This window comes from Triticum dicoccoides, chromosome 3A (assembly GCF_002162155.2).
Source record: "Triticum dicoccoides isolate Atlit2015 ecotype Zavitan chromosome 3A, WEW_v2.0, whole genome shotgun sequence".
NCBI classification, from domain to species: domain Eukaryota; kingdom Viridiplantae; phylum Streptophyta; class Magnoliopsida; order Poales; family Poaceae; genus Triticum; species Triticum dicoccoides.
Genome location: NC_041384.1, coordinates 352,341,241 through 352,360,205, shown reverse-complemented (window position 1 = coordinate 352,360,205; position 18,965 = coordinate 352,341,241). Strand labels below are relative to the sequence as shown.

The following is an 18,965-nucleotide window of genomic DNA, read 5'->3' as shown; positions in this document are numbered from 1 at the left end:
TATTAATTAAGCTGTTCATCCATATTCCACATGCACATGAAAAAGACAGCAACGTCATGGTCATTGTCGTTTCAATGATGGGCAGCAACACCAGCGCCTTCAGCGTTTCTTACCTGGTCCGCAACGCTAGCTATCTCAGCGTTTCTTCTTTGATCACAAACGCTAACTATCTCGGCGTTTCTATGTTGGGCAGAAACGTCGAGGCTGTGATGTTGCTAAAAGAATCAGATCGTGAAACAAAGTTAGTTGAAAGGGTCAGAATAGTGAAAAAGACCCTGCGCCCACTCCGCCCGGTTCTCCTCCCCGCTCCCTCCATCCTCTCCCATGGCGCCGCCCCTCTTCTCCCCACTCGCCTCGGCCGCGTCTTCTCCTCCCCCGCGTCGTCGCCCCCTCCCTCCTCCTCCCCCCTCTCTCCTTCGTCATCACACGGTTCTTCCGGCCAGTGTCGGGGTGCAGTTGACGGCGGCCTTAGCGGGTGGGCGATGGCGGCCGCAGCTGATGCACAAGCTCGCATCGCCCTGGCGCCGATCTCGCGCGGCTCCTGCGCCTCGCCACCCTCTTCTCCCCAGCTCAGCAGGAGGTTTGCGAGGCCACCACTTGGGCCGCTGCTGCCTCTTCCACCCAGCAGGAGGAGCACGAGGTGAGCAGCAACAACGGGGACAGGCGACCTCGGGGAGAGTTTGCGGAGGGGCGCATATCAGAGTGAGCTTCCCCAATCTTTCCCCATCTATTCAAGATTTGTGTAGCCTAAATGCCTCTATATGATGTATGTATTCTTAGAATGTACTTTGATTTATTGTGAATCTTGTGGCCATAGTCCTTTCTGAATCCGATGGTGTCAATCGAGCCACAAAGGGGAAGTGAGTTGGAGATGAGATGGGGACAGAAGGTCCTGCTCGGCTGGTTCCAAGACCGTGAGGGAAAGGACTTCCTGTTGTGTGCGTGCTTGCCTTCGAACCAAATCGAACCCAACAAAACACACACACAAACGCGCATGCATTTTTTTCCTTGTCCCTGATGTTGAGTTGTGATTGGTGTAGCCGCCGGAGGGGAAAGAGCAGAGATCCGAGAGACGAAGCAACCAGAGGAGACGGAAAACACGACCCCTGTCCTATGTACCGGCCACATCCCCCACAGCTTCTGCGAGGACCAGATGCAAGGTATGTCTCTGTCATTGGAGCTTGGAGAAGTGCAGGTGACGCAAGGGGTCTAGTCCTAATATCATCTTTGTTGGTTTGGATTATTTTGCAAGTTTCTTTTAGCAGCTTGGGGTTATTAAGAAGAGGGTCAGTATTGCCCAGAACCGCAAGGTACTCTATACTGTGTTACAAGATATCTGGTGATTTGTGTGTGTTTTCTGCAAGCATCTAACTTGTTGTTTGGTGATACATATGTAGACAGGGAAGTCTAAGCATTCCGACAGTTAGAAATACATTTATTCCAGTTGCAACAAAACTGTACATAATGATGAATGAATATTAACTAAGTCATTCACACAAACAAAAAAGTATTGCAGTTAGAGTGAATATCCAATTATCAGTTCATGAAGTGAGACAGATAAAAAACTGATTCTTAAACATGAACAAACAGATAGAATCTCGGCATCTCGCACAACTGCGACACCTTCGCCTTATTGTTGTTACCTATTCTTCGTCCTTTCTCATTATGCCCCTTGATTCTCTTTATCCTACCCCTAGATCGAATATCATTTGGCGGGTGGATGTTAACTTCATTAGTAATGGTGCAGCCAAGAAATTCTTCAAACTCTTGTAGTACAGTTTGTTGTTTTGCTGGGACATTCAGTTTGTTGCTTTCCATCTCTAGAGAATTGCACATCTCCTGACTGTTTAGCCTGAATTTGCACATTGAGGATATAACAGCTCCCCTTCTCATTCCATCTTTAATACAGAACCTACTCGACAGAACAAAGTCGAGGGAAGAAGTATGCGAGCTCCGTGATGACTAACTGATGAAAATCACATTTGAGTGGCCCAGTCGTTTGATCTACTCCATTGCCACTGTTCCCCTCGTCACATCTCTGGCTCTCAGATTGAGTAACCTATACCAACGTCTACTGCAAACCTACTAGACAGGATAAAATCGAGGAATAAGTATATATAACTCGTGGGTTAATCAAGGTGAATAGATGATTTACCTACCTGCAATCAGCTCTGAATCAGTTTTTTACCTTTTCTTTTCTGTAGGAAGATAAGAACAATATCCAGTTGGATCCTCTTCTTTTGTACTAGCTTCTGAGGAGCCAAAATTAGTACACAACAATGTCTTTTCAGTTTCGTAGATTTGGTCATGATGACATCGTAGCGCATGCAAGGGTGCTTGTGCAACTATAAGTCAAACTACAAAAATGTACCTTTCTTTGCTTACTTTCGGGTATGAATAGCTCAGCTAATTTTGGGTGATTCAGATTACAGTATCCAGATTTATTGGCTCTATTTTTATGCATCTGAATTTTTGATGTGCAAAAATGTTCCTCAAAAGACATGAGTTGTTGAGCATCCTGCTTTGTAGTAGGCTTGATAATATTCCATTTTTTGGAGTACCCTGCTTTAGATTTTTCTTGTGTGCCTTGTGCAGCCTTTTCATTCTAGGCATCATTTCCCATTTGTTTGGGATCCAATTCTAAAAATGCTTGGTAGCGTCTGTTTGGCCTTCTATTAATCTCCAGATGATAGGTGAGGCATGCAAGTTCATTCTCTGGTTTCTTATGATGCTTGTAAAACCTACTGCCTATTAGGATACCTGATGAAATGTGCGCACACTTACAATTTCGGTTGTTGTGGAGTTAAATCCTAAATCAATTTGATCAGATGGATATAAAAAATAGCTTTCAGGCAAGCAGACTATTCTTTATTTTAGTACATAATAGTATAGCTAATTAGCTATATACAGTGAGTGCAAAAGCTATTTGTTCGCCACTTAAGCTTATATTCTTCTATTTTCTTTAGCTGTCATCCTTTTATGTTTGCTTTATGCAATTGTTGGTTGATCAAGCTGAGGACTTATCTGTAGTGCTTGGTTTGTTGTAACATGTTTCATTTTGCTAATAATAGTACACGTGTGTGTGATTGCTTCATCAATTTTTAGAAACATTTGTTGCCCAGTAGCTTCCAAATAGCAGTTTAGCTTTCTTAGATGGAATTTATCTAGAATTTCACATCTCCTACACTTATACCTTTTAACAACTTTTATGGAATATGACTCTCCAAATTTTGTGCTTGCTCTGAACACTCAAAATTTGTTCCTTGCTGTTGTGTGCCATTGCTGTCATGTTTACTCCAGAAAAAATGGAAGAACTATGGATCAACCATTTTCATGGGATATTAGAAGTTTTATGTTGTGATGTCTTTGATTTTTGTCTCTCTTCCAGGTTTACATAAGAGAACCCTTGGTAAGCACTCAAGAATTTTGTTTTCTGCGCTATTGACAGCATTTAGTTTTTTTTTTAATTTTTAGAATGATTCTGAAACTAGGTCACTCCTACTGATTTTCTCTGGCAGGATGCTAGGTCAAGGATGCAGGGTGCGTGAACACTATGAACGCTTTTATGTCTCCAGGGAGCAAGGGCTTTGACTCTGTTCACGCTGGTGTGAGCTTAGGTTGTTTGATCGATCATTATCTTGTAAATACTCCTCGTTGTAATATATATGCAATCCTACTACATGGTTTGAAAAAAAAATGATTCTGAAACTGGGGTTTAGAGCAGTGTACGTGTTGGCCACAACTAAATCTGATAATACATAGATTTTTTTTCAAAATACACATGGGTTTAGCGGGCCTCTGTGACATTTGGTGCAACTGGCCTCGACGCTGCCACTTGGATCCCGCTTACATTAGCCTTGCGCGTCATGATGGTGTCCCTTACCATAAATACTTGTCATGTGGATTCAATAGAAATGATGTTTTAGGCATGTTTGATAGTTATGAAACTATTTGGTATTAGTTTGACGGCTTAATTTGAAGAGAAATAAAGTCCATACTTTATGCTTCCTAATTTTTCTTCTATTGTTTTTGGTAGAATTTGATGTAGGGTAGAACCCTAGTGGCCCGATCTTTCACGGAAGGAGCGGATCCCGCGAAGAATGCGAAGAACATGAGGAGGGAAAGGAGGGGAAAATCACGAGGGGAACACAAGAGAACACTCAAATCAACAAGTATGATCACACATGTGCTAGATCCTCGAAACACAAAGAGAGATACAAGATCCAAAGTCAACAACGGACGATACAAGAGGTAACCGGTTCTTCTCCGTGAGGAGGTCTTGAATCCACAAGGGGATCTTCCCGTGAGGGGTCTTGAATCCAAGGTGGATCTTCTCCGTAGAGGGGTTGCGGTCTCTCTCGTGGAGTAGATCCGATATGGATGAGCAAAACTCTATCTCTCAAATGAGCTATCACAACGCTAACCCTAACTAGAAGGAGGTGGAGGAGTATATATAGTCTAGAGCCACGAAGGGGTAAGTGAGGAGGGGATACATGGGCCTTTGGCCCGGTTAGGCACACGCAGGTGCCGGACGTCCGGGCTGGGGGCCGGATGTCCGGGGCTTCGGGATGAGCCGGATGTCCGGGGTCGCGGCCGGATGTCCGGGCTGAAGTGGAGGTTCAGCTGCTCTCTGGATACGTCGATGCCGGATTTTCGGGGGAGATGCCGGATGTCCGGGCTGTCGGGAGGCGCCGGATGTCTGGGGTTGGTGCCGGATGTCCGGCCGCTGAGGCTTGTTCGGCCGACTGTTGGTGCAGCAGTTGGGCGGCTGCACATGCGCCGGATGTCCGGCCTCTGGCTCGGATGTCCGGCCGCTATAGCTTCAGCAGCTCCGTCTTCTTCCGTCGTCGCTTCCAGGCTTCCCTCACGGATGGTGTAGTTGTTCCTTGGCGCTTGCACTCCTCGTCGTCGTCCGTAATGTTCCGACAATACCTATGCATGCACACGAGTGGAGTGTCAAGTAGTATACCATCCTCGAAGGGGTCAAGTGAGCACGCATATAGGACATGATTCACCTTTGTGTATGTGAAGTAGATGTCGCACGAGTCACCCGCCAAACGAACTCTTGACATGGTGATGTCCATAGGATGCTCCGCATCATCTCCCCTCCCTTGGGAAAGATCCGACCTCGGATCGAAAACCAAATCATCATGGGAAAGAGATGGCTTCGCCGTGTAGAAGTGGACGTTCACCAAGTACTTGTCATCTTGAAGCTCGAAATGGGCACTCTCTAATGTCGCACCATCTTGTGGTTCCTTCAAAAGGAGTAAGGACAACAAACACTTGGAAAAACAAATGTGGTTAGCGTTAGTGCAAAACCAAGCATTCAAGATGTGAGTGACCAAACAAGTGTCGTCATCATGCAAAGCATATGGTGTGACAAGGGATTATGACATGGCATGTAAGCATATCAATCGAGCACAAGCAAAGATATCATGGGGACAAGCATGTAAATGTGAGGTAGTGATGCAAATATGTGTAACAAAAGAATAAGCATCTACCTCAAAGTCATAGCAAGAATTGGCAAAGCGCTCAATGAAAGGTCTATGGTAGGCATAAGAATCATTCACAACACCAAATAAAATGAAGTGTCTAAACGCATGGGTCAAGTGCAAGACAATCCAAGCATAATGTGCATGGGGTGTAGTGAATATCGTGTGGCACTCAACACAATGAAAAGAGAAATTGTTCATCATGTGTGAGGCAATCAAGGCAAGCATGTAGCAATCAATGGGGCATGGCATATGTGAAGTGATGACATTGTTGCAACCAAACATATGAGAGGAGCAAGTAATCCAAGAATTGGATGCAACACACAAGGCATATATATCATGACGCATGGAACGGTGAAAATGACAAGTCGAAGCAAGATCTCTAACATGTGTGCAATCAAGTGGTCCAAGATGAACAACAAGTCTCATGGTGCAAGCAACACAAGTGGTATGATCCGTCATATCCATGCTCAAGAAAGATGTCACCTTGTAGGCGTGTCTTTGTGCGTCCTTCACAATGCCGAAGTACAAGCAAGTGCGTTGTAGGATCGTCGTGGTAGAAGGTGGTTCGCTCTCAAGAGTTCGGATGGTCAACTCATGTGAAGTGGAAGTTGACACGAAGTCCAAGTATCCTACACATGCACACAACAAAAGAAAGAACGTATGCGCATGGTAGATAAACGCATCATCCATCATGATGGTTCTCTTCTCTTGCACATAACCATTAGAAGCACAAATGCATGAATAATATGTGCAACAACGTCAATATGGCACTAGGTATATGGTGCAAAGAGGTAAGACAAGCATGCTTCACAAGAGAAATGTCAAAATCTCCAAATATATGTGAGAATGCTATGGGGGCAATCTCATGAGCAAGAGTAGAAGCATTGTTGCACTCAATACATGGCAAATCGTCTAACATGAGAGTGGCAACGCATGGAGATATATGACAAGATGCAATAACAATCATGTGCAAAGCATGTAAATGGTTGTCACCAACTGCATGAAGTGAGCAAGTATGCATTGGTGATGCAACATAAGCAAGCATAGTAATCAAGTCGTGCAAGCTAAAGAGAAAATCATGGCAATCATGTCATGTTGGCAAATAATAGGCATACGCAATAAACATGACATATCACAAGCACGAACACAAAAGCAAGATCATAGTATCATCACAGGAATGGGTCATAGATGGAACATGGCAATAACAAGCAATATCTTCACCAAGCTTGCAAATACACATACAAGTATAAGAATCAATCATCATGTGTAATGCAAAGCATGGGTCACGAATGCATGGCAAAGGCATAGTAATGAGCATATCATGCAAAGTGAACATGGCAAGATGGGCATATAATATATAATGGACAATAACCCATAGCCAAGTGAGGGCCATGTAGAAGAAATGCGCGAAGTCTTTGCGCGAAGAGAGCGGTGGGAAAGACAATCCATGGGATCCCAAGTCATCATTGCTCTCTAGAGCTCGTTTTGTCAACTCGTGGGATTGCGAGGTTGACAAGTATTCATTGGTACCTACACAAAAGAGATACAAATCAAAGAAATTGTGCGCATGGTAAATGTACACATCATCCATCATGATGTGTATGTGCACATGTGAGTTAGCACAAGATAAGCAATGCTCGAAGAAATTTGATGCATGGTATAAGAACATGTCATCCATCATGAAAGAATAGTTATTGTGTATAACACGATGGGGATGCAAATTGAGCATACAAGTATAAGGATCATGCAATGGATGGAGTGATCAAAATCTCCTAAAATGTATGAGGAAACTATGGGGGTCTCCTCATGAGCAATATTCGAAACATCATATGGAGAAAATGGACAACATCCAAAACAATGCATATCCGAAGCTAGGTGGTCATGGCATGGCATATGCGATAAAGGATGCAAAGGGAGCATATCAATACCATCACAAGAAAAACAAATGCCAATAACCATGGGCTTGTCATCTATGCCATAATTGCAAATTGTGTTAATCTTAATGGCATATGCATAGTCACTATGAAGAGATTGCAAATATGACATGTGGTCGATCTCATGCATAGCATATGACAAGCCAAGCGGATTGGCAAACATGATGTGACCGAGAGAATTGGCACAAGAAATCCTATGTAATATGGCATCACAACTAATAGACTCCACATGGCAATCATCATACTCATCATAAAAGGGTAAATCATCGCATGGGGTAGTCACACTAGCATGAAGCATGGAAATAGGTTGATCAACATCATACAAGCAATCAACGTCAAGAATGTCCACTAGTGGGACTAGAGCATCACCTTCACCTATGTTACCTTTGTCATTCCACTCATGTGGTGTAGGTGAGGTGGGAAAGACCAAATGGTGGTCATCTTCATCTTGATGGAACCATGTGGGGGGTGCATCACATTCCACCATGACCATCGTCTTGTCCAAAGGTAGGACGAAGTCGTCGCGAATCGACGCGTCATCATATAAGGGACATAGCACCAAATGAGAAGACACAATAGAGGTAGAGGTCAAGTCGTTAGTGTTGGACGTGGCCTCACATGACCTATCAACTATCTCACTCTCTCTATGTGGTAGTTCACTCAATCCCTCAAAATAGGTGCACTCAAACTCACATATGGTGGAGTCACTCATCTCACTCAAGAGGTGGGGATTGTGGTTCTCCTCACATGGGAATTGGGGTAACACATCATATATGGGGCTAGTGGTGAAGTCACTCTCGCTCTCAATATGGTGGCTAAAGTCACTCAAATCATCACATGTCGCCGTGGTCGAAGGGAAAATCCCATGCTCAACCATATCATCGTCGTCGCCATGGATGAAGGCTGAAGATGGCACAACATCACACTCGCCTCCTAAGATGGAAGCATCATCCTTGCTCGCCACCTTGTCGCTCGCCTTCAAAGCTTGGTCCTTGAGGGTTTCCGTAGTTGTAATCGTCGCCGCACCGTCTTGAAAAAGAGTCATGGAGGACTCGGCATCATCAATGCCATAAAGAGGGATGACGGTGAAGTGGAACTTGGGAGCATCGTCTTGGAGCTCGTCGGGCTTGGACATCGTGGTGGTACTAGCCCCATGCTCGTTCTCATGGAGCTTGGTCGTCGCGAAGTGAGCTTGGGATGGATAAGCTTTGGCCTTCATGAGTTCTTGTTCCGCCTTGAGAGCACCAATGTAGTTGTCGTCGAGGGACTTGTAGTTCTCGAGGAAGATCGTCTTGGAGATGTCGTTGTGCAATCCCATCATGAAGTGGAACTTCATCGAAATGGGGCCGTCCACCGGCTCGTCGCAAGGCAATCTTCATCTCCTTGAAGTACTCGTCGATGGACTTGGATCCTTGGATGGTGTTCTCCAATTGGCGTTGAAGTTGTTCCGTGTAGGTTGGAGGCACAAACTCTCGCCCCAAAGCTCTCTTCGTCTTAGGACAACTCATGTCGTAGGTCTCCGAAGGTGCGTGAAGCCACCATGTGGACGCGTAGTCGTGGAAGTTCCTTGTGGCGCACTTCACTTGATCCTCGGGAGGAACTTGATGTAGCTTGAGGTAGTCGTCCATCAAATGCTCCCACTCGAGATACTCCTCGGATTCTAGAGTCCCATAGAAAGGAATCTCATGGTCGATGTCGAGGTCGTAGTAGCTCATGGAAGTCACGGACTTGAGCTTGGGGAGCTTATCTTGAAGTGCTTGTGGGCGAAGATGCCGTATGTCCGTAGGCGAAGATGCCTTTAATTCGCTTGGCGAAGATGCCAAGGGCGATGGTGAAGTCGTTGAGCGGTTGTTGGTGTTGAGCTCTTGACCTTCACGTTCATGGTGGTGATGGTGTCGATGCCGATGTGACCTTGCCGGAGATGGTAGCTCGGAGGCATGTGCTCTTGAGCGTCTTCTCGAAGATGAGGAAGACCGATTGTAGGACTTGATGAGAGCTTTGATCTCCTCCATTTGAGCTTGCATCTTGGCGTCGGTGGAGTTTTGTGTGGCATCGAACTCGTCGTTGTTGTTGTAGACCGAAGATGAAATGCCTTGCCTATCCATCACTCCAAGAGAAAAGTGTGAGTGGTAGAAAGAGAAGAACGAATACCAAATGTACCTTGACCGAAGTTGAAAGTGGATCAATGATCACTCCAATGTGGACAAGGAAATAACACAATTGGTACCAATTCTTATCGGTTTCTCACACCTACACAAGTAAGGCTTATGGTGGAGCTCGGTGAGGATAGTGGCACAAAAATTTAATGCAAAATGTTAGCAAGAGTCAATAATGTTGAAAGAGATTCACAAATTCGCAAGTGAAACAAGTAGACCAATAGCAATGAATGGCACACGGAAACACACACACAGATAGATAAATGGGGTCGTGCAACCAAGGAATGAGCACAAAATATGGAATCCACGGAAAACGCTCGTGTTGCACAACTCAAGAGAGACTCTAGCACGATTGCTCTATAGGCGGATACGACACTTGTGCACAACCTATAAGATGCAAAATGTATTGACTTTCTATCCCAAGTATGCTATATATGTATGATGTTCCGGTGGTATGATCCAAGATGATCGGATATGACAATCTTATATGCAATGTGGTATGATGCTATGGCACTTGCTTACAAGCTTCTTTGCTCTTTCTCTTTTGCTTAAAAGCTTATTCTCCTTTCTTTTTTTTGTATGGCCACTATGCGAAATGCACAAACCAAGATAGCAATTGGGTATATACGGGAACAATCTTGTGACACAAGGGATGATATGATACCAATATGATATGGTATGTATGCAATGTATGGTGTAGATCACTAATGTGCACAAGTAACGTTGCCGGCAATACTCAAAGGCCAGTCTCGATAGGTAAGTGACGCAAAATGGGCTAGGGGTTAACAATGCAATGGCAAGGGAATATACAATGGAGGGATACCACGATACCAAGATGATATGGAGGTTACCGTCCTTGGCGATGAAGAGTGGCGGTGATCTTGATGGAGATACCAAGATGATGTAGACTCGTCCCTAAGTAGCCGAAACACCTTAGGAAACGAAAAAAATCACGAACTCAAAATCTCAAACATCAAATGTCAAATGGTGGTAGCAGGAAAGCGGTGGTGGTTTTATGGAAGTTCAATGGAATTGGGGAATGGCAATGATGGGTTGTGAGTATGCAATGCGGAAGTCGAGGGTCAGGTGGTGGACTATACACGGTGTCGGAGTTGGAAGCAAGGTCCCTAAGTAGCTGAAACACCTTAGGAGACACAACTCACAACACAAACAAAATTGGGTTAAGTTGGGATGGTGGAAGTGTATGGTGGTCAAGCCTATGCGGTAGTGGTGGTGGTTGATGAAGAAGCAACCATCCCTAAGTAGCCTAGACACCTTAGAAGACTCAATCACTCCTCAAGCAACCACTAATGCGATGGGGAACAAAATTGGTTAGGTTGCGGAAGTCGGTGGTGGTTATGCGGAGGTTGTGGTGGAAGCCCTAGGCAAAGATGCCAAAGTTCCAAAAATTTTATGGAGTCAAATGATGATGGTAGTATTTTTGTTGGAAGGGGGATGTCAAGAGCTTTTCAACGAGCTAAAGAACGCGAAAATCGGACTCCGGATGAATTAGTTATGGACAAAACGGTGAAACGGAAAAGCTGAAATGTATAGGGGCCGGACATCCGGGGCTCGGGCCGGATTTCCGGGGGTGTATGTCCAGAACCGTGCGGATTTTGCATTCCAGGTGCCGGATGTCCGGCCTTTGGCCCGGATGTCCGGCCCGACGATTCCAGATCTCGTTTAGGGCGGAAATTTTCGAATTGGGGGCGGAAATTGATGATTTCAACGGCAAAATTTGATGGATGGAAAGTGGTGAAACTTGGGGGAAAGATAGATCTACTCAAGACACAACGAATCCATGGATCAAAATCAACAAAATATCATCACACCAATAAATCACAAAAAAAATTAGGGCTATTTTTGTGGGGAATTTTCAAAATTGGGAAAGAACACAACAAAATTAGGCTAGAAAACACAATGAGAAGGCTCCGAAATCGTGATCAACGTGGCTCATGATACCAAGATGATGGTATCAAGAGACAAGCTGGCTCTGATCCAAGATGATGTAGGGTAGAACCCTAGTGGCCCGATCTTTCACGAAAGGAGCGGATCCCGCGAAGAACGCGAAGAACACGAGGAGGAAAACGAGGGGAAAATCACGAGGGGAACACAAGAGAACACTCAAACCAACAAGTATGATCACACATGTGCTAGATTCTCGAAACACAAAGAGAGATACAAGATCCAAAGTCAACAACGGACGATACAAGAGGTAACCGGTTCTTCTCCGTGAGGAGGTCTTAAATCCACAAGGGGATCTTCCCGTGAGGGGTCTTGAATCCAAGGTAGATCTTCTCCGTAGAGGGGCCACGGTCTCTCTTGTGGAGTAGATCCGATACGGATGAGCGAAGCTCTATCTCTCAAACGAGCTATCACAACACTAACCCTAACTAGAAGAAGGTGGAGGAGTATATATATAGTCTAACTAGAAGGAGGTGGAGGAGTATATATAGTCTAGAGCCACGAAGGGGTAAGTGAGGAGGGGATACATGGGCCTTTGGCCCGGTTAGGCACACGCAGGTGCCGGACGTCCGGGCTGGGGGCCGGATGTCCGGGGCTTCGGGACGAGCCGGATGTCCGGGGTTGCGGCCGGATGTCCGGGCTGAAGTGGAGGTTCAGCTGCTCTCTGGATACGTCGGTGCCGGATTTCCGCGGGAGATGCCGGATGTCCGGGCTGTCGGGAGGCGCCGGATGTCCGGGGTTGGCGCCGGATGTCCGGCCTCTGGCCCGGATGTCCGGCCGCTATAGCTTCAGCAGCTCCGTCTTCTTCCGTCGTCGCTTCCAGGCTTCCCTCGCGAATGGTGTAATTGTTCCTTGGCGCTTGCACTCCTCGTCGTCGTCCGTAGTGTTTCGACAATACCTATGCATGCACACGAGTGGAGTGTCAAGTAGTATACCATCCTCGAAGGGGTCAAGTGAGCACGTGTATAGGAGATGATTCACCTTTGTGTATGTGAAGTAGATGTCGCACGAGTCACCCGCCGAAGGAACTCTTGACATGGTGATGTCCCCGATGCTCCGCATCAGAGCATCAGAATTGCTTACCTAGGCATCTGTATTTTCTTAGAGGAATCTGCACTATGCTCTTATGCTTTAGCCATACCCATCTCATTTTGTTTCTTGTATAATTGCCTATCTAGGCATAAAAATGGGATCTGTGCACACGTCTTATTTAGATCTCTGGGTTCTCAGCCATGTTGACTTCTGAATAGTTATTCATTGATGTTTTCTTATGTTCTTCTGTTAGCGCAGGTGCATTAGCTAGGTATGCATGTATGTATGGAAAATTTGTTAGGCATTTGTATTTTGTTAGAGGAATCTGCACTATGCTCTTATGCTTTTAGCCATACCCATCTCATTTTGTTTCTTGCATAATTGCCTACCTAGACATAAAAATGGGATCTGTGCACACGTCTTATTTAGATCCCTGGGTTCTCAGCCATGTTGACTTCTGAATAGTTATTCATTGATGTTTTCTTATGTTCTTCTGTTAGTGCAGGTGCATTAGCTAGGTATGCATGTATGTATGGAAAATTTGTTGGCGAAGGTTCAATTGTTTTGGTTCAGTTTGAAGGGCTCTCCAAGCTTAGGATCTTGGTTCAAGAACTAACGAATTACTTTGCTTAGCTGTCTTGCCGGTGATGACAGGTTTTACTTTGTGAGGTGGATGAGGTTGTGGCAGTATCTATCTTGATAAAGCGATCGATCAGGGCGCACTAGAGGCAGAAGAAGAGAAAATGTTTGGGGCGTATGTGGCGTTGAACATTCAGTGCTTATGTACTTTGTACATGCACGGCCAGTTCAGTAACTAGCTGGCCTTTTTTACTGCACTGGTGCTACTACTTTTCACATGCTAGCTTATTCGAAAAGCGTCAACAGTATGCAACGTAAACATTCCGTATTGAAAGAACAGAAGCAGAAGTGTGGAGATGATGTAAATGGTTAGTCAGGGAATTCAGTTCTGATAAGCTTATCTAATGATATGTATGAATTTGAGCCTGAGGTCATTTTCAAAGTAACGGAAGTATTTTATTTGTCCTTTTCATGTCAGTGGTCGATGATGCTTGCATGTTTTATCAAAAAAAAAGAGACCAACCAAAGGGTTAACCGTGAGCACGTGCGTCCGAGCTGAGATTCGAACTCGGGTGGGTTGGCAGCAACCCCAGCCAGTGGGGCGATGCCCTATCCTTGATTGCATGTTTTAGCAGGTTATCAAAGGACAGTAATCATATACACACGTTATAAACAAATAAAACACTTTCATGAAGCATGTAGACAAATAGTGCCACTGATAAATGAATTTTTTTTAAAGCACAAATGGTGTTTAGTGGGTCTCTGTCATTTTGTGCAATGGGAGATGGGAGATTACTCAAAAATACACATATTTTCAACACGACTATGTCTTCAATGAGATTCTATACTACCAAATTAAAATGTATAGGTACATCTCAATGTAGACAACAAACCTCCATTATTTTTTTATTAAAGAGGATTAACTTTTATTCGAAAAAGGAGGGGGTTAAATTTGCTATCATATGTGCTTGTCCGCAACTAAAATAAGGATTTTTTTTCAATGTAAACATGGATTCAACGGTTTTCTGCGCCATTTGGCGCAATGGAAATAACCACAAAAATTTATTTGCATGCGTATACATCCCTACATGGAAATAATTACAACACATAATATACGATGCCTAAAAGAAGACATAGGAGGAGTAAAAATCGCCAGAAAGAGGGGAAATACAAGATCCAGATAAATGAGAAATTGAAGGAAAGGATAAAACTCACCAGTTGAGTATGCCTCTCCGGGAATGCTTCTCTCGCTCAACTAAGGAACCAAAGAGGAAAAGGGGATAAACATGCTCGATGGATTCAATCACTGCCGCTTCATATTCTACTTCTTACAAGCCACACATAGCATTGTTCGTGGACTGGGCAGGTAGTATATGGGCATTTCAAATACCCATGACTCCATATGCATAACACAAATATGTTTTTTTTGTGCACATGGAAAATAAAAGTTTGGTACAAACACCGCTAAAAAATACATTCTTGACTGGATACATCTTATACAAATATGTTTTTTAATCAGATTTCTCATCATGATAACCATATATTCAACTAATAAAAAGCTTCCTGAGCTGGTCTATACATGTTATACAAATACGAATTTTTTCAAACTTGGATTTCGTAATATGCTAAACATATTTTCAGTTTTTCAGTATATCTCATGGTTTAACACAGGAACTTTCTACTACCAATATCGAATATGTCCTTACAAAATGAAACTATTTTCATTGACAACATGATTTTAACGGGTCTCTGCGTCATTTGGCGCAACGTGTCAACTAGTTTCTTTTCAAGACCTCTCGAGGTGTCGCTTTTAGACACCCGTTTGGCATTTCTTTTCAAGACCTCTTGAGGCGTCGCTTTCAGATACCTGCTTGGCATTTTTCCTTGGAATTTCTCGGGCGGTCCAACGCCCGATGTTCCATTTCATTTCTTTGATTAGGTATTAACATGATTTATTTATTCTTCCGCACTGTATTAATATTTATCATGTCATGCTTTAATTTTCAGTCAGCACATGCATATAATATAATTCATCATGAGCATATGCATTCGGTATATCTTTTGTTCACCATGTTTGCGAGTACATTCAAACATGAGGAGTACTACAAAGACACCCTGGCTATTGTCTTGACCAGATGACGACTCATAGAGAAGTACTACAAAGACACCCTGCAACTGGGCCATCGAGGATTTTCAATGATCGGAGGGGCTCACGCGGACAAAACCATGCATGCCAAATGGACCGCCGGGGATTTTCAAGGTTTCTGAGCCTCGCGAGGATTATCCTCTCAAATCTCCTTCAAAACTCCACTACCAAATGAGGTCTTAGGAGTAGACATTTTTTAGGTTGCTGGACAATGTCCAATAGATACTTATAGAAACAAAAGTCAATCTTTTTCAAAACTTCGAAAATACCATTTTTAGTTTTTAAAAAATTTCGTGCTCCACAGATGCGCATTCCCCAATTCCCAATCCTATCGCCACAACACGACGCGACGCACACTTCTCCACTCTCTGGAACTCTCGCCATGCTTCCGGCTCTCGCCGCCGCCTCGCCGACGCTGCAAACCTCTCGCCCGGTCTCCCGCCTCCGGCGCAACCACCGACACCATCACGGTGTTCATCTTCACCTCCACCACCGCTTCCCTCCCTTAGCCGCCGACGGCGGGGGTCGCGGTCGCTTTCTCCTGGTCGGCACATACGCCGCTTCTGATGGTAGCGCAGGACAGGTTAGCTCTCGTCCTCTTCACAATATGGCCTTAAGTTTGTTCATAATTTCGTACGCCTTACTCAGAATTCCCCATTTCGTATTTCACAAGAAGCTATGGCTAGGCTGCTCAGTTGCTTGAGTTGTTTTTGCTAGTTTTCTTGGGTGCCAGATGAAGCTGCAACCATCTTTAGTCTTCACTAACTTGACCTGGATCAAATAGTGATACGACGTTATGACATATTCGTGCATATGATTGGAAGTAACACTCAACATAAATCATATCTAAATGGGGGAGAGTTATAAGTCAAAGAAGAAAAACTGTAGGAGAGTTCTTAACCAAGAACTTGCTCTAGTAATCCAGTGAAATGGCAAGCAATATTTTTTCTTTGTGATAGTATACACTGTTTCTCTCTTGTACATTATGTTAATACAGTAGGACCTTCCCTACTGTCTTCCCAATAAAAAAAAATATCCGCCTTTTTGAATTCTGAGGGATTGCTTGGCATCAAAATAATCAAAATGCTCCATATCTGCATATAGTAAGTTCTGTGTCAATTCCTTGTGAATGAGCGCAAGTAACCTCTGTACCAAAATGTAAGACGTTTTTTGGTTTTGCATATGGCATAAAAATGTCTTACATTTTGTTACGGAGGGAGTATTTTATATGGGGAGAGTTCTGATGGCATGAGCCACAATCAGATAGGTGAGATAACCCCACTGCATGATTCTTGACTTAGCTTGTGATTTAAATTACAGAAAACAACTAAAATTGACCCTTGTGGTTGTGGTCTTGTCGAGTCTTAGGTCTTAGTATTTATGTTACAAATATTAAATCTGTAGCATGAACATTCTGTGCATTCACTTTCTTTTTGTTGCGGTTTGAAATGTCAGATACATTTTGCTTGCTTCTATTGGGATGTTGGTAGTCCCGAGAGCATGGCAAATTCAGGATCTGCATATGTTGGTCTCTTTGTCCGAATGCTTGGCTTGGATAATGACACTCATGATAGGGAACATGCTATTTGCACACTCTGGCATTACTCCCTTGGTGGACAGAAGTGCATCGATGAGATAATGCAGTTCCCAGGTTGCATCAGCCTCATCATCAGCCTCCTAAAGTCAGAGTCTGCTTGTGCTTGTGAAGCAGCGGCAGGCCTTGTGCATAATATAACTTCAGTGAAGTTATACAGGGATGTGGCAATTGAGAGTGGAGCAATGGAAGAAATCTTTAGCTGTATCCGTAAATCCACGATAACCCCAGAGGTAACTGCAACGTAAGCACCAGCAATCGAAGGTTTTCTTCTTTCTTCCATTTTGACTGCAAAAGGATACAACTGTTGCCATTTCTGACTTGCTTGGTAAATGGTGACTATGGATAGCCAGGCTGGAAGAACCCTCTGCGCAGGGCTATTCCATGACCTGGTGGGGCTGCATGACCGGCGATCTTCCAGCGGGGAGTAGCTGTTGAGCAGAGATAGGGAGCTAGATCTTTATTAATTCTTGATGCCTAGACTTCACGTACGCGGCTCCTTCCTTACGTAGAGGTTTGCCTTACAGATTCCAAATATGAAACGACTTATACTCTCCTAATACTGCCTGCTGATTCCTATACATACACAAGTAGGACTCCCCATAAGTGACTACTTCTTCCTTTAATTAACTGCCCCACATGACATCTCTCTCTCTCTCTCTCTTTTTGAGTAAAACGGGAGGGGCGACCCCTACCTTCAAATTTCACAAAAATAAACCCGTAAGCAGAGCGCTTACGGAGCAGCAGTTTTACACAATGGGGTACACACCAGAGAGAGGAGAGAATGCATCATAAAAGAGAAGGAGAGGGGAACGAGGGAGAGATAGAACTAGAAAAGCTTGCCCAATCTCCAAAGAAAGAAGTTCGTCTTTCTTCCCCCTGTGCGCCCAGATTTTACCATGCCTGCACATTGTTTCGCAACTACCGCTGGAGGGATGGTAATGCCGTCGAAGACCCTTTGATTCCTCGCCAACCAGATAGACCACAATGCAGCGATTGTAATCAGTTCCCAGGAGCGTCGTTTTTGTTCACAGTGGAGCTTCTGCCTGTCAGTGAATATGTCAGCCGGCTCATCCGCCCCATCCACTTGGATGCCGAGAACGTCCCATATATGTTCCGTCCTGCTGCATTTCAAAGTCGGGTGGGAAACTGTTTCTTGGTCGCTGCAGCCAAAGGGGCAGGTGTCATCGTCGACAAGTCCTTGTCTTTTCAGAACCACTCTGACTTTGATCCGACGTTTGACAAGTAAACATGCAAAGGTTTTGCATTTTTTGGGCGGTGAACAGTTCCAAATGTTACTGCAAGCTAGCTCATTGCACCCTCCAAAATTCATAAGCTCATAAATTTTCCTGACCCAGAAGTTTGCGGAGTGATTCATTCTAAGGGCCTGTTTGTCCAAATAACCTCGAGTCCTCGACTCAAGGTGACCATCCATGTTGCAGAAGTCGCAGTGATGAGGATGACAACTCAATTGCCTGTGGGAGCCGGTAGAAGAGGCGGAGCACGAGAGCGGGAAGCAGCCGGTGCAGTAGGTGGTATAGCAGGTGAGCGAGCACTAAGCACTAAGGGAGGCTCCAGCAGACCAGCACCACGTAAACGAATCTCCTCTGTGCAGATCTCTGAGAGTGCCTCCACAAGAGTGACACGAGGGACGCATGCAAGAATGCTGGGGCATCGTGGCTCAAACTCCTTACAGGGCCCGAGTCAAGAACTCATAAACACGGTGAAGTTCCAAGTCCGAACGAAAAGTCTGGCAACACGGACAAGAGGCACTAGCAGTGAGGAGAATCAAGCTGACACCAGATAGAAGAACTCCGAGCATAAAACTCATCGACAGTGGCATCAGCCTGCTAAAGTGCATTCTCCCGGTGAACCACTGACAAGTGCATAGTGTCACCCGAGGGCTGATAACGCTAGCGAAGGTGAGTCCACTTCTGGATGGTCGTAAAGAGTCCCACAAACTCAGACGAGAACTGAGGCAGGACACCGACAAAGAGGACGGCTGCAGACCGAGCACCATCATCAGCCCTCTGAGTATAGTTAGTCTGCACACCACGGTAAGTG

The 18,965-nt window shown here is 44.6% G+C and overlaps 2 protein-coding genes across 39 annotated transcripts in view; both read left to right on the top strand.

Moving 5' to 3' along the window:
* Positions 1–280: 280 nt before the first annotated feature.
* On the top strand, positions 281–3,962 carry LOC119268175. 29 transcript variants are annotated; one of them, XR_005132959.1, is made up of 7 exons: positions 281–702; positions 818–938; positions 1,041–1,160; positions 1,253–1,310; positions 2,596–2,693; positions 3,389–3,409; positions 3,519–3,958. XR_005132959.1 is itself a non-coding variant. In XM_037549723.1 (6 exons), exons 1-5 carry the CDS (start codon positions 325–327, stop codon positions 2,642–2,644), a joined length of 726 nt encoding a protein of 241 aa, XP_037405620.1. In that variant the 5' UTR covers positions 281–324; the 3' UTR covers positions 2,645–2,693; positions 3,301–3,958. The 29 variants fall into 29 exon arrangements, 24 of the variants coding, with proteins under 24 accessions (XP_037405620.1, XP_037405618.1, XP_037405621.1 ...); XR_005132961.1 differs by having other exon boundaries at positions 1,253–2,693; positions 3,301–3,409; positions 3,519–3,962; XR_005132962.1 differs by lacking the exon at positions 2,596–2,693 and having other exon boundaries at positions 1,253–2,138; positions 3,519–3,961.
* Positions 3,963–15,561: 11,599 nt separating this feature from the next.
* The window catches only part of LOC119268173, a 27,879-nt gene continuing 24,475 nt past the window's right edge, over positions 15,562–18,965 (top strand). For 3 of the 10 annotated variants that reach the window (XM_037549707.1, XM_037549710.1, XM_037549711.1), the window contains exons 1-2: positions 15,565–15,890; positions 16,763–17,134. In XM_037549707.1, the coding sequence (XP_037405604.1) occupies positions 15,612–15,890; positions 16,763–17,134 (651 nt within the window). In that variant the 5' untranslated portion in view covers positions 15,565–15,611. Of the gene's footprint in view, positions 15,891–16,762; positions 17,135–18,965 lie in introns of all 10 variants that reach the window. The other 7 variants (XM_037549716.1, XM_037549714.1, XM_037549708.1 and 4 more) reach the window with 6 other exon arrangements.

Excerpts from the sequence above, each read along its gene's own strand:
- LOC119268175 (XM_037549718.1), top strand. The coding sequence starts at position 325 with ATGGCGCCGCCCCTCTTCTCCCCACTCGCCTCGGCCGCGTCTTCTCCT. Across the intron at positions 1,161-1,252 it reads CTGCGAGGACCAGATGCAAG|TTTCTTTTAGCAGCTTGGGG; the intron begins GTATGTCTCTGT and ends TTATTTTGCAAG. Across the intron at positions 1,311-3,518 it reads GTATTGCCCAGAACCGCAAG|GATGCTAGGTCAAGGATGCA; the intron begins GTACTCTATACT and ends TTTCTCTGGCAG.